The 14647-nt window shown below is 39.9% G+C and overlaps 1 protein-coding gene across 1 annotated transcript in view; it reads right to left on the bottom strand.

The window, feature by feature from the left end:
* Positions 1-569: 569 nt before the first annotated feature.
* The window catches only part of LOC542211 (uncharacterized), a 51197-nt gene continuing 37119 nt past the window's right edge, over positions 570-14647 (bottom strand). Inside the window, exons 26-58 of the mRNA NM_001111823.2 lie at positions 14351-14474; positions 13992-14174; positions 13307-13459; positions 13090-13242; positions 12938-13009; positions 12725-12859; positions 12591-12652; positions 12393-12490; positions 12205-12314; positions 11832-12005; positions 11682-11747; positions 9399-9467; positions 9212-9322; positions 8993-9133; positions 8776-8904; positions 8514-8679; positions 8221-8435; positions 5876-6082; positions 5155-5268; positions 4893-5084; positions 4545-4625; positions 4387-4461; positions 4238-4304; positions 3929-4089; positions 3176-3349; positions 2963-3091; positions 2794-2877; positions 2660-2721; positions 2500-2572; positions 1964-2098; positions 1308-1481; positions 954-1219; positions 570-845 (exon numbers count right to left, since the gene is read on the bottom strand). Coding sequence (NP_001105293.2) covers positions 827-845; positions 954-1219; positions 1308-1481; positions 1964-2098; positions 2500-2572; positions 2660-2721; positions 2794-2877; positions 2963-3091; positions 3176-3349; positions 3929-4089; positions 4238-4304; positions 4387-4461; positions 4545-4625; positions 4893-5084; positions 5155-5268; positions 5876-6082; positions 8221-8435; positions 8514-8679; positions 8776-8904; positions 8993-9133; positions 9212-9322; positions 9399-9467; positions 11682-11747; positions 11832-12005; positions 12205-12314; positions 12393-12490; positions 12591-12652; positions 12725-12859; positions 12938-13009; positions 13090-13242; positions 13307-13459; positions 13992-14174; positions 14351-14474 — 4174 coding nt within the window. The 3' untranslated portion in view covers positions 570-826. The remainder of the gene's footprint in view (positions 846-953; positions 1220-1307; positions 1482-1963; positions 2099-2499; positions 2573-2659; positions 2722-2793; positions 2878-2962; positions 3092-3175; positions 3350-3928; positions 4090-4237; positions 4305-4386; positions 4462-4544; positions 4626-4892; positions 5085-5154; positions 5269-5875; positions 6083-8220; positions 8436-8513; positions 8680-8775; positions 8905-8992; positions 9134-9211; positions 9323-9398; positions 9468-11681; positions 11748-11831; positions 12006-12204; positions 12315-12392; positions 12491-12590; positions 12653-12724; positions 12860-12937; positions 13010-13089; positions 13243-13306; positions 13460-13991; positions 14175-14350; positions 14475-14647) is intronic.

Here is a 14647-nt window from a genome sequence, read left to right on the forward strand (position 1 = left end):
ACACATACATATAGATCCAATAACTTAGGAGGTTCTGTAACAAATCTCGCCTTCACAAACAAGGATAATCTTCGCTCGGCGAAGCACTAGAGCCCTGCGATGAAACCAACCTCTGACGCCACCTTTGCAAGCAATTCTCCCTCAATTTTGGCCCAATAGCATTTGCACCGAAGCAAAACCAGAACGTGACTCTCAAAAAAAACGTGGACATATTTAGACTTGTCAGGGATTATTTAGACTTAATAAATTCATCTCACAAATTAGACATGACATATGCAATTAATTTTATAATAAGCACATGTTTAGTCTTAATTAGTATCCAAACCTGGACTAAACTTTGGTCTAGAGGATCCGACACCCTCTTAACATTTTCAGTCAGACCTTGTTCGGTTATTCCCGTTACACATGGATTTGATGAGATTAGAAAAATTAAGAAGAAAATTTAACTTGCTTGAGATTTAAACCAATCCGATCTCACTCAATCCACATAAATTGAGAGCTAATCGAACAAACCCTCAAGTGGCACGGAAGAAAACCTAAGGCTATCTTCAACAGCTTACACATTCTTATACTCATATTCAAAAATCCACCCTGCGAACAGTACAATCTACAAACAATACAATCTACAGTACAAAAACAGTGTTTTGGATGGCCATAAGGGTGAACTGCTAAACACGGTCTAAGAAACTGACAAAAGGATGGTCCAAGGCATCTTGAAGTTCTGCTAATTACAAAGCTGCACATACAAACTGTCACCACGAAACTTCTATGCACACGGTATTCACAATATTTACATGTTATAAACTGCTACTGTTTCCAAGAGAGCTCACCAGAACGGACACCACCTGTGAAACAAACAAGCAACAAACAGTGAGTCACAAAAAAAGATGGTTGGCCCAGAATTACAGAACGGGGCAGCTGCAAGAAAGGAGGAAGTTCGAACAGATTCATACCCGACATAGTTTTGGCACAAATTTTCGTGTGAAGTCGCTTGGAGTATGAGCTTCTGAACCTGAACCTTCACTGAGAGACCAGGTTGGGCATCCCGGGCATCTCCTGAAGCCAAATGCTCACTGCCATGTTGGATAGAGCTACCTGCTCCAGCCAAAGCTGACCCAGAAGAGAAGTCACGCCCTGTTAGTTTGTCACTCATCCGTGCCATCACAGCTACAGCACGCTCATTCAAAACCTCATTGGCATCACCGAGTTGATTGACAGCCTGCATGGACAAAATTAATGGTTACTCATCCAGGTGAGTGGTCGGGTTTAGTGCAATCAGACCACGAGGATGGAGAAGAGCAGGTAACCTGTAGCAGTTCCCTCTCACGTGCTCCTCGCTGAGGTTGCATGAGCTCTCGGTTAGCCACTGCTTCTTCACTACTGACAACCGTGTGAGCATGAACATTACCATAGTTCGACACTTGAGGAACCTCATTGAAATTGAACAGACGCCAATTGATTAACGGGTCATGTACAAATGCCTGGGGAGAGCAAAAGCAAAATATTTAAAATGCTTAATAAGCACAAGATCGCCAAGCATGTAGGTAGGTGGTACAAATAACACACACAACGAAGAACTGAAGACAAAAGGATATAGTCATCTTCCTATTGTGTTCTCCAAACAATCCCCCATTACAAAATCAGACCGTTGTAGAAACATTGGGAGCATCAACTCAAAATATAGTACACAGATATGACAAATTAGTCTGCTATTTAATTTCTGCTAAATAAGGATACACATTTCTTTAGTGAGTGACATCTTGTTTTATCTAATCAAGCTCTTGATTTCTGATTGAATCCAGCCTTAAGAAAACTAACTCCTAACCATTATTTATTTTTTTACTTTTCAGAATCTGTACTAGTAATAAAAATAACAGCGGCATCTGAAGTGAAGAAACTAAAGATTTCTCCAAGATATACGCTATGCAATAGGGTCATACGGAAAATAAGGTGATAATCTCACCTCCATCATGGCCATAACGCTGTCTCTGTTTGTGCGAAGGACTTGCATCACATTTTCACAAGTTGTTCGGAATGTACCCTCAATACCGCTAACTTCCATAGCTTTCACAAGCATTCGAGTCAAACGGAATGGTACCTACACCGTACATTGCAAACTGGTAAGATACTGTCACAAACAAAAATGTAATGTCTAAGTCACAGTGAGGAGTACAAGTCATGAACACATTTCTAAATGTTAAACGTGCCTCCAAAAAGGCAAGTACATACTTTGACCACTAATTTCTCTTATAGTCTATCAATATAAAGTCTCAAGCATGGACTACTGATTTCTCTAGTATATTGTCCACGATAATAAAATCTTAATCATAAGAAAACACTTTCGAATCAAATGGTGCAAAGTTTGTATCGTGCAATCTACACACTGGTATATTAATTTCTGGCCAAAGTTTATAAAGTTTGAAAGTTGAAACACCTACACCTTATAAAAAGAAAGTGAGGGAATAATTAAGGTATAATGCACACAGCAAGATTACTTACTTTTTCAGGGAACTTTTCTCGATTCATTGAAGCCTCAAAGCAATCTCCGAAGTCGATGTGTAATATTTTTCCACTGAAGAAAAAAGAACAATTTTATTACAGAAGTAACCGCATAATGCATACACTATACACTAATGGAAGAATAGTTCTGAAGATGTACCTATAGCGATCTAACATAAGGTTGCTTGGATGCCGATCTCCTAAACCAAGCAAATACCCAACCTGAAAATTACCTTTTCAGCATCTTAAAGTAATCAAGATTCCATTTGAAAATCAGAAGAAAGTAGCCCATACCATGCTCATAACAGCCAGGCTTCTAGCGTAGTTTGTGCGGCGCTCAAGCCATACTTCCGAAGTTCGACTCTTCAGCCACAGAACCTGCCACAGTTTATTTATATAGAATGAGGCTACAACATCGTAAATATAAAGGACATACTCATTAAGAGAAGATACATAACAATACCTTCGCAAGGTCATTTCCCTCAGTATTTTGCAAAGCATGCTGAAACACTTCCACCTTTGCAATGAGGGGTAAGTGATCATAATCGGGTGCAAAAGCCAACATAAGTCTGTGCTCCTGATTCAAGAAAATCTGGACACGGAAACAAACACTAATTGCTAAATAAAATAAATCAAATATATATAGCTACGAGACAAGAGAATACAGCAAACAAACCTTCCTGGCATCTCTGTATTCACGGATCAGAGCATGAAGTGTGTCACAGTTTGGAACCCATCCAATTAAACCACTGTTAGGTGACAAAGGTATAACAGCATATCTTTGGATTGATAAATCCTTCTCTGATGTTTTCCTTGAGTTCTCTAGGAGAGTATTCACCAAACCAAAAAGCTAAATGGAGAAGAAAGGAAATTAGATATTGTACAAGAACAAAATTACACAAAAAAAGTAAACAAGAGGTAATATTTTATGCTATTTTCACGATCAAGAATAGCATTGAAACTAGTAAATTATTCTTATGTGATAATAACTGAATGCCCAAGAGACTCAAGTTCCCTTGCTGTGCTTTTCAGAATCACAGTTGGGATAAGACAGTGCTATTTATGCATAGATCATACAGCCACGGCAAACTGCCATTGCAATTTTTCACCTAGTTTCAGAATTAGTATCACATTGCTCATTTGATGTTTTTTTTAATGGAGACTTGAACAGAATTTGTCAAAGATATCCTTGGTCTCAACTAAAAAGCAAGATCAATACTGCTGACGCATAAGATAACTGCACTGCACAAATGTAAACCCTCAGCTCCACTAAGATTTATTTTATTTTAGAACAAAAGGAGCTGGGGCGCTGGGCTATCACAATTTTGTGGGCGCACTACACAAAGATATGAGTGCTAATCAAGCCTACATTACTAACAAAAGAACCAATTAAATCAGTATAAAAAGGATATGCCATCAAAATACAAACCTGCATTACTCGTTCATCTTGCCGCAAATCTTCGTGGCCTTTAAGCAAGAATGCATAATCATTGCCATCACTTCCATGAATTGTCAGCTTTCTTGGCCTTTGTTTGGACGTTATAACAATCAATTGGGGAACAAAATACTCAATCGTCACAAGTGGTGAATCTGGAAGTAAAATGACAATCTAAATATTTGAATTCTATAAAGTGGAATCAAAATCCAGGGTTCTGAGAGCTCAAAGATGTAAGAAACGCAGTACAGGTGCCCCGAACAACAGAGTTAAATTAAATATTCTAATCAGTAACAGGATAACCTGCAGCATAAGTTCCTGGCACAGCAAGTTCCAACTTTCGACATTTGAGTAGCTCAGGCGAAACAGACTGAAAGAAAGATTAAATACTTGATCAGGTAAGAGATGGTAAAAACACTGCTTTCTCATAATAGAAATAATGATATGCTTACGTGCAGATCGAGGGTCGTAAGACTTGGAAGCTGTTTGTCGATTCTTCTGAAAACATGGTAATACAAATCCCAGGCCTAAAGAATATAGTTGCCATCCTTAGATGCATTATCCACAGAAGCAAATACACAAGCTACCAAAATGACAAGTTTTTATGTACCTTAGTTAGCTCAGCATCCTCTCCTGTAGCCCGATATTTCAAACAGCATTCATGAGCTTCCAGTAATTCATGCCCATAAGCCTGAACATGTTCTTAATAAACATTAGTTACAAAATGAGTTGTAGAATAAATTCATTTCATAATAGGAAATTAAGCCTTGATACTTCAATGAGCCAAAATACAGAATGACCTACTGTTACAAAATCAAAACAGATCGACCAGGTAACATATATCAAAATATATATATTTTCATGAAGTACTACCCAAACGGTACGGAGGTTAGGACAGAGAACTGGATAAGCAATGAAACATTTAAAGCACAGTATATAATTTTCATTAAAACAATACCTGAATGAAGGCATTTTCTTTAATTGTCTCATCCCCCCTCTCAAGCATTGCATGCAATGGCTCAAGTACAGCAAGCATTCCTTCGATATTGTGCTCACCAAAATACATCCTGCTAGCTTCCTCGAGTGCCTCATGCCACATTTCATGCCACAAAATTGCTACCCGTATCAGTTCCTTCGACACAAGTTGTGCCTGGCGGAACAGAGTAGAATTAGAATGAGACACATCTATCGTTAGAAGGTCCACAACTGATGATGCAAACCTGGTCAACAAGACCTCCACTGTGCTGGCGGATCTTATCAACGACCTCCTGCGCTGCACGTTGTCTCAATATACTTATTGATTTGCAGGCAACCAAGAGAGGATACATCAAAGCCTGATTAAGATGGTTAACCAAAGAGGAGAATTACAATTGCTACGGGTAATATACAGATCTGTTTAAAAATAAGCTCCAGGACACTGAAAATTCATTAAAACATGGGGAAGAACAAAAAGAAAAATGAAGAAAACCATTGTGATCAAGCAATAACAAAGAATATAAAAGTCAAAAGAAAAAAAAAAGATGAAACATGAAAAGCTAATAACTTCATAGCCGTGCATACTATGCAAATGAACAAAGGATGTTAAAATAATTTTAAATTTTGATCCAAAACAAGGAATTCTAGTTATTTTTCTAGATTGCTAGATATGGAAGTTTATTTTTGCACCTTTTTCCATAGTTAAATTTAAACTGATACTACATGTACAGCACTACGGTTGATGTAGTGAAGTACAACCTGGTAAAATTACATGAATTGCCTGTGGATGCCCCTTTCTAATTCCTGATACTACATGTACAGCACTACGGTTGATGTAGTGAAGTACAACCTGGTAAAATTACATGAATTGCCTGTGGATGCCCCTTTCTAATTCGAACTAGCAAAGATACAATAATAGAAGCACACAGTAGTAGAAGTACCTAACTCGAAGATGATAATACATACCTGTGGATGCCCCTTTCCAATTCGAACTAGCAAAGATTGTATCAGTTCTCTAACTACTCTATTGTTCGAATGAATCCTAGCAATTATCTGGGGCAGCACAACCAGCCACATCTCAATCTTGACAAGGGAAAAACCTTTCTGCAACGCTGTTTGAACTTCTGAGGTATCCCCATGGTTGAACCAAAGAGTTAACAGACGAAGGATATCCTACACAAACAATTAAACAAAACTCAATTTCAAAAGCCCAACAACATCTAACCAGAATTTAATTAATAAATAAAGCATTAGAGAATGTTATTTTTCCTGCAGTTGCGAAAGGGCCTCTAGCCTAGTGGTTAAGGACTTCCGAGAGCACCTCCAAGTCCTGGGTTCGATTCCCCTCGGGAGCGAATTTTCAGGCTTGGTTAAAAAAATCCCCTCGCTGTGCCCCATCCGCTCTCGGGTTACGATGTCCTGTGCGCCACCCTCCGGTTGGGCCGTTGCAAAGTGGACAGTTGACGCCGGCCCGTTAGTGATGGGGGGCCAGGGTTCGGGGATTTTCTCGGCCGGGACCATTGTTTCGGTCTCTTCTTAATATAATACCGGGAGGGCGGTCTTTCCCTCCCCGGCCGAGTTATTTTTCCTGCAGTTAAATTACAGCAGGCATGCTGTTTACAGACCATGAAAGTTGCAACATCAGCATGTTAGCAGTTGATGGTTTAAATCTGTATCAGCCAATGCTAGAACTTCCAAGTGACCATCAGACTTCAAAGAAGTGACCATCAGACTTCAAAGGTGTTAATGTTTGCAAAAATTGGACATAAGCTGGAAGGCATGTAGTGGAGAGGTAGCAATAATGTGTCGCTGCATTTATCACTAAAAAACACTCAACATAATGAGGCAGTAACTCAATGCCATAGAAACACACATCTGCTAGTGGGTACTACCAGTAGGGGAATCCAAAAGGCTAAGATGGATCATGAACACGAAAATAGCATGCACGGGAGTCAAACTGTCAAAGTGCAGGCAGCAAATCAACTAATAAAGAGTACCCTTTGCCATCTATGTTCGAAACTAAACCGGCCCAGCCCATGGAAACTGAACTATCTGGTGTGCCAAACAAGACCATCTGGTTTTAGACTCCAACCTGTAGAAGCACAAAATTTTCCGGAATACGCAGGAGAACTACACATTTTTGTATTAAGAAGAAAGAGAACAGGGGAAAGGTCCCCAAAATACAAAATAATTCCCGAAAGAATACCGGGAATAGGTGAGACCGTGAGAGCAGACTCCGACCACACAAGGGAGAGCATACTCCTACCACACCCCCTACACTAGGCCAGCAGCCCGTCTATATGGAAGAGACCAGACAGCTTTATCACCAGCCAAAAACCAACATAAAGCCTCCTCTCTAGCCACCCGAAGAGCAGCAGCTAAACTAGGATTACAATTATCAAAAACACACTTGTTCCTATGATTCCAAATAGTCCAAGCACCTAGGATCACCAGCGAATTGGAACCCTTCAAATGATTAGCCACCTTGTAAGAGCAGATTCGCCACCAATTCTCAAAACAAACATCATCAATCGTCGGGCACAAAATTGCAGCCCTCCAATCATTAGAAGTTGAAACCAGAACTGTCTAAAAAAACACAGGAGACCAATAAATGATTAATGGACTCATCATCTTGATCACAAAGCGGACATCGATCAGGGTGATCCAATCCGTGTTTCGCAAGCCTATCAGCAGTTCAGCATCTATCATGCTCCACAAGCCAAACAAAGAACACAATTACTACTGTTTTTTTTTTTACCTTCCAAACCCAAATTCTCTTTTCCATCCCTAATCTCTGTTCTCTTCATCTCAACGGAGACTTGAGGCATTCTAGGTGTCCTAAACTGTTACTTTTTCTTTCTAAGCATTTGTTATTGAAATCTACCAAAAATCAACTAATGGTTTTTCCTGTGGCAACTAGAATGGCAGGTTGGTGCTGCGGTGAGAGCTATCTGAGTCACCAGGTCACGGGTTCGAAGTAGCCTCTCCTCGTTTGCTCGGTTTATCCTTTCCCCAAACTCCGCTTATGTGGGTTGTGGGAGCATTCGGTCCTGGGTCTGGCCCTTTTTCCATGTGACAAATCTTACTTCCATTGTATGCTTGGAGACATGGACATATTAACCACTCCATAGAAAACAGTAAGATGGCAACAAAAAAATCAAACTACTACGTAAAATGTCTGCATGAAGGTGAGTCCTACTATTAAAAAGGTGTGATAAAAGCATGTTAAGGCTGGTAAATTTTGTGTTCAAAAACAAACCTTTGGTCAAAGTAAAGCTTGCAGCACAGAAATAACAGAAGAGAATATTCACCTGCAAGCTATCATCGACCCCTTTCGTAGTAGATGCACAAGCAATAGAATAAAAATACCCAGTTACTGCTGCAACAACATATTTTCCAGCAATATCTGGTCGGCCTCGGAAAGTATAGCGTGACATGACTTCTGTGTTGAACAAAGCCCATATGTGCCAGGCCTTCCCCCAGTCCTTTGCACTTAGCGTGGCATTATGGTAAGAAATCAAAATTTCTGGAGAGAAAACATACAAATATTGTTTCAAACAAAAGGTTAAAGTGCAACAAGCGAGAAAACTGATATTGTTGATACCTTGAATGGAATCGTCATCTAATGCAGGTGATAGTGCCTTCTTCCAGCTACCAAGTGTCAAGTAGACACGAGCAATGAGTGGTACTCCAGCATTTGACATGGTGCCATGGTTTGCTGATGTTCCAGGTAAATTGCCCATGGTGGTAGCAACCTGCACAGACAACTCCTATCCACCAAAGAAAAAAAGTATGATGTACATTGGTGAACACTTAAATGTGAATTGCAATGTACAATCAAAGTACATGGACAAAGACAAACTTACTTGCAGTTTAGAAAATGCATCCCTCCTTTTAAGCTCATCACCAACTGCATACTGGTATTTTAGATAAGCCAGAGCTACTTGTGGATGTGCATGATACAGTGTCAATTCAGGGGAAGATTCAGGATCAAACTGCAAGTGGCATGAGAAATTAATTTTGTTATAGAGAAGTTAGACATGCACATTCCAATAATCAATGACTGCTAAGGACCTAGTGTACCTGTAAAAGTTTGACTAACGTAGATCTAGCCTGACTAATACGACCGTTCTTCCAGCAAAGTTCAGCGAACTTTATCCAGGTGTCTCTGTCTTCGTTAGGGGGAAGAACCAACTCCCTGACAGCAAGTAGGGCTTGCCACACCTGAAATATTTTCCAAAGTCAATGCAGGCAGTAAATGCAGCATAGGCCAGCACTCAAAAGCAGAAACAAAATATCAACCTCGACATTCCGTTTTGTTCCTTTAATCCGTTCATTCCACATATTGCGAATAAGTTCCCTCCGTCCGTCAGCAATCGGGCTTTCCATGGGAAGAGTGCAGTAATCAATCACCTAATTAACGAACCACTCATTTTGTTAACAAAACAGCAACTTTATTCAGAATGTACCCAAGATTACAAGAAAATACCTCTTCCAGTTCTGAAAGTTGTTGAACACGCACCATGTTATTATACGCTCGCTCATAACTCTCAAGTACCTGACATGTATTGTCACACAAAGAGAATATACAATTATGATACAAATAATGAATTTCAAAAGTGAACTGGTAGCACCTTAATGCAATAAGATTTTATTGCATCAGTAGAGATACACAGATCAGGTAAGAATAATTAAATCTAGATACAGCAGATGCCAGCTAATTGTAGCTATAATTCATTACAGAACTGTGAAGACTGATATTGCAACTAAACAGAGTCTCCTACAATGAAAAGGAGCTATGCAGGCAAACCAAATAGCACCTCATTTCATGCAGTTATACAAGCTAACTGGCTAAGGCTATGCTGCATAGGGTGTAATGCAGGCTTATCATAGTGCAGGTGACCAACCATGCCCTCTCTCCACTTGGCTCCGTGTACAAACTTTCAAATTGTTTTATTCCCAACGATGTATACTGGATCAAGAAGGACAGGCCTGGCACAGTGGTGAGAAGCCTTTCCACTGCGCCAAAGGTCCTGGATTCGAAGCAGCCTCTCTGCAAAAAATACAGAGGTAAGGCTTGCCTAGGTTATTCCTTCCCCAAACTACAGTCATGTGGGAGCCACCAGCACTAGGTCTGTCCTTTTTAATAAAGAAAACTCGGCCGGGGAGGGAAAGACCACACTCCCGGTATTATATTAAGAAGAGACCGAAACATAGTCCCGGCCAAGAAAATCCCCGAACCCTGCCCCCCCCTCCCATCACTAGTGGGCCATCACCGGCCACTCTGCAACGGCCCAGCCGGAGGGCGGTGTGCAAGACGTAACCAGGGAGCGAGCGGGACACAGCGAGAGGATTTTTTTTAACCAAGCCCAAAATTCGCCCCCAAGGGGGATCTTTTTTTTTTGAAAAACGCAGGAGAACTGCGCCTCAATATATTAAGAAGAAGAAATAAGCTCAGGTCAAAGAGACCTGAAACAGAGTAAAAGGCCTCCTTAGGGAGGCCAAAAACACAGGAAACTGAAACAATCCATCAAACTCACCCAGCAACTCCCTAGTATTCAGGAATTAGGGCAGCAAGGTATGAAAGACCTTTAGCCCCGGCCATTTCCCAAGACTGCCTCTCCTCCCTAGCTAACCTAAGGGACAAATCTAAACTAGGAGATCGAACCCGGAACCTAGAGGTGCTACTCGGAATCCTTAACCATTACGCTAATATACACTAGATCAATCCAGTTTGTAATGAAATGCTTCGTTTTTGGAATCAAGGGTATTTGGGAGTAGGTCAAGTCAGGCTCTCTGTACTTTTCTCTCTTAACAAAATGACACACAGCTCCACTGTATTGTTGGAGAAAAAAAGTGAAACGCTAACTTATGTTTCTCCCTGCACAAGTTGGTTTCTCAGTTCAACTTTGTGGTGTACTGAATGGCAGCATACCCAATATCAGAAATACTTCTAACATTTTTCATGACCAGTTTGCATTGCATCTTTGTCACAATGGTTATTGTTACAATGCAAGTGAATTGCTCACCTCTCTATCAGCTTAAGGTTTTAGGTTGAACTAGTTAGTGCATGTAACTTAACATGGTATCAAATCCAGAGGTCTCAAGTTCGATTCTGGTTATCGCAATTAAATAAAATAATTGTTTCTCGCTTTTGTTCTAAGCCTGAGGCCTGAGATAGCCTCGGCATGAAGGGGAGTGTTAAAGTGAATTGCCTCTCTCTATTTTAGGTTGAATTGGTTGGTGCATATAACTTAATAGTTGTGCCAATATTAGATACTTCAAAGCTATGAAAATAATCATGAAATTCTAATCGTTTTGTAATATAGGATGTCAGCAATCATGATGTAAAATTTTAACTTTTAAAAAGTAAAAGCACAACTTGTATAAGGCAGCAGCAACAACAAAGTCTTTCAGTCCCAAGCAATTTGGGGTAGACTGGAGTTGAATCCAAAAGAAGCCACAACTTGTACTAGGAGAAACAACAGTTTCTTAGGGAAAACTGGGCCAAGTTAATAGTTTGGGGGAGTTAAATGGGTCCAACAATTGGCAGGGGGTTAAGTAGACAGACCAAAATAGTTGGGGTTAATAAATGGACTCTTCCTGTTTTCCCTAATTCTAAGGTACATTGCGGGTGAACATTAGGAATTGCACAATGATACATTCATACCAATTGCTCCAGATAGCATCACAAGATCGCCCGATTGGGGACAAGATGCAACAGTAAAATTAACAAAATGCCGCACTATGTAGTACCATAGATAGGCCGTACCAGTGCTGCAAGTTCTGTAGCTAAACACCGCCGAGCTCGCTCAACATACATCCGAGCGTCATCATACTGTAAAAGAGAACATAAAATTACCAATAAAAGTAAAATCAAATAATGAAAATAATACAATCACACGAAGCAAAGGCCAATTACCTTTTTGTAACGAACTAAAAGAACTGCCCGGAAGAAAGCACCATTACTGCTTCCGTCACCACTAGCTGTTGCGTTACCCAACATACGGAGCTTATTTTCATCTGCATCATCCAGGCGAGAAACATAGTCTGCCATATGGTCCCACTCACCCATATGCCAAGCAGCATTTGCAGCCTATGAAAATAAAAGAAGTTCAAAGAAATTAGATTAACAATTTATTTTTTTTCTCTCGAACTCGCAGGAGAGTTGTGTATCATTCCACTAAAAGGAGGAAAAAGGGTACAAAGAGTACATAAAAAACAACAAAAAACACCACGCACTCGGTTAACAATTATCATCTACAACAGAATGGGTAATCAGAGGTATCCACAACCATTGGAGCCATTTCCAGTCGAGCAGATGGTTCTGCACCCGTCCATTGCTCTCTACACAATGCACTTAAATCTTCCCACCGAGCCAAAGCTGCTAGACACCTCATTCGACCTAAAATATGCATGAATTTTACTTTGTTACCATTATTTTTTAAGGAACCAAAAGACAGCAAACAGGATTGTGTGCTACCTAATGTAGCATCCAAGTTTTGTAAAGGACCAGATGTTTGAGATGATTTCACGGTGTATGCTTTAAGAGCCTCATCCCAACGGTGCAACTTTTCATACCTGCATTGCACAAAATTTAGGAAAGTTCACGAATTGGTAATGATATTGGAAGCACTAATGTTTCTGGAAGAAACTAAATAGAAGAGCAATAAGTCTATACCATGATTCTTTCAATTGAACTTCCGAATTTTGCTGTGAGTAAGTCAATATGCCAATAGCTGCCTGAAGAAATAGTGACAGGTGTCACCAAACTGAGATAATTTTTTTAACCTAGTACAGGACATTAGAATCAACCTCATGCTGCTGTAGTTGATTGTTAATATGAATAAGGGATTCAACCACTGTAACAGGATTTGCACCCATCTTCTTGGTGCACACAGCTTCAAATTCCATTTCTTTATAATGGAGTGCCTTTGCAAATGCTCGACACTAACAGATAGTTTGAATGAGTATCATGTGATTGAAGAAAAAATGTCAAACCATAAAAATAGCAGAAGCAAAACTCACCTTCTCAGCAAGTGCACCAAGCAGTCTTGTATCAATAGGAAGTGGCTTCTCATCATGTTCCATAAATTCTGCCTACTTATAGAATGGAAATATTAAATAAAGGAAATGAATGCCAAATCAACTATATAAGTTAAACCACAATATCAACGTACTAAGTTCAGCAGCGTGGCAAGAATTTCAGGAGGAATGTTCTGAGATGAGAAGGCTGTCTTGAGACTTCTCACTAGCTGTTCCTGGGAGGATTCACTCATTTGGGCCCAGCAACTTGCAAAACCTGCAGCAAACAACTCGCGGCCAACAGAAGGCTGGACAATTTGTGTCAGAAAATACTCATAAGATGAGTGACATATATCTAAAGAACTACTTCACCTGAAGCTGAGCTAGCCTTGCACAGGTGCGTAAAGCTGGAGATGGTGACTCTTTGAGAAGCGCAATACTGAAATGTCTCATCCATTCAGCCCAGTCTTCCCTAGTACTCCTTTGAGAAGCCTCACCGGCACTCCGCAACCGGACATCATTGACCTGGAGCAGTCAAAAGACTTCATTCTAAAAATACCAACAGAGATAGAGGCTACACGTAAAAGACAAAAGCATAGCTACATGTCAGACATGATATGAAGAAAATCAAAACAGAGCATTGATTTATACCTAGAATAGCTTATATTCTTCATGTTCATGTTCATGGCATTCCAGATATCTTTTTGCAGCTATTTGTTTACTGGGAGTGGGAAAAATAAGTTCCTACTTATGCACAGCATATTTTTATCATCACAAATGAACATCAGGGATCCCGTGTGTGGTCCAAGCTCTTTCAAATATTTTAAGTCATCATATACTAAAAAGCTGTGTCCTGGCAATATGTTTATGTCAAAGCCCAAGCAAGAGGTCATGTGTCTTTTCCTAACACCAAAATCACTGGGATACCATTTTAGAATCCATTAAAACATTGTTATAAGCAGTATAGATAAGTACCATTTCAGCTTGTCAAGGCATGATAAAAGATGTAGGGTACAAGAGATGAAATGTATTATGAGTAAAAGGCTAAGCATATTACTTGATGACTTCTTGCTTGTCGCTGTGTTTCATCAGCTATCTCAGAAGGTGTACCATCACAATCATCAAGGGGGTCACTAATGACATCAGGTGGACATTGTGTGTACTTTTGCACAGACAAGTTTTCAGTGATGAGTAGCTCTCGCCTCAGTAGCCGATTTTCAATCTCATCCCATTTTCTGTACTGTAAGAAATGACAAGAATAATTACACAAACATCCAAAATGGTATAAGCATGAAATCAATGATTTCAGAGGGTGAGTAGGGTGTTTCTGCTCTCCTCTTTGTACTATATTCCTCTTCTTAATGAAATGATATCCAGCTCTAGTGTTTTCAAAACAGAAAAAAAAAGATAACATACCCGCAAGTGGTGCTTCACAAGAATTTTGCGTATTGATGGTATGAAGATAGTAAAGTCTTCTCCAAGGGCATGTGCGAGGCAGCAGAGCGCTTCTGCAGCATCTTTCCGCAGATCATCATTGTTGCTAGTCATAGAAAGATACAAAAGAAAGTTTAGCTAATAACAACAATTCTGTGGGTAGGTGGGTGGGTGGAAGAGGATAACCAAAAGAAAACACAGCAAATGAAGTATTGTCATAATGAAAAATAAGCTAATCAAGTAATCATGCAAACTTCTCGCAGACAAGCCAGTAGCCAC

The sequence above is a fragment of the Zea mays genome, chromosome 6, assembly GCF_902167145.1.
Source record: "Zea mays cultivar B73 chromosome 6, Zm-B73-REFERENCE-NAM-5.0, whole genome shotgun sequence".
Taxonomy (NCBI): Eukaryota; Viridiplantae; Streptophyta; class Magnoliopsida; order Poales; family Poaceae; genus Zea; species Zea mays.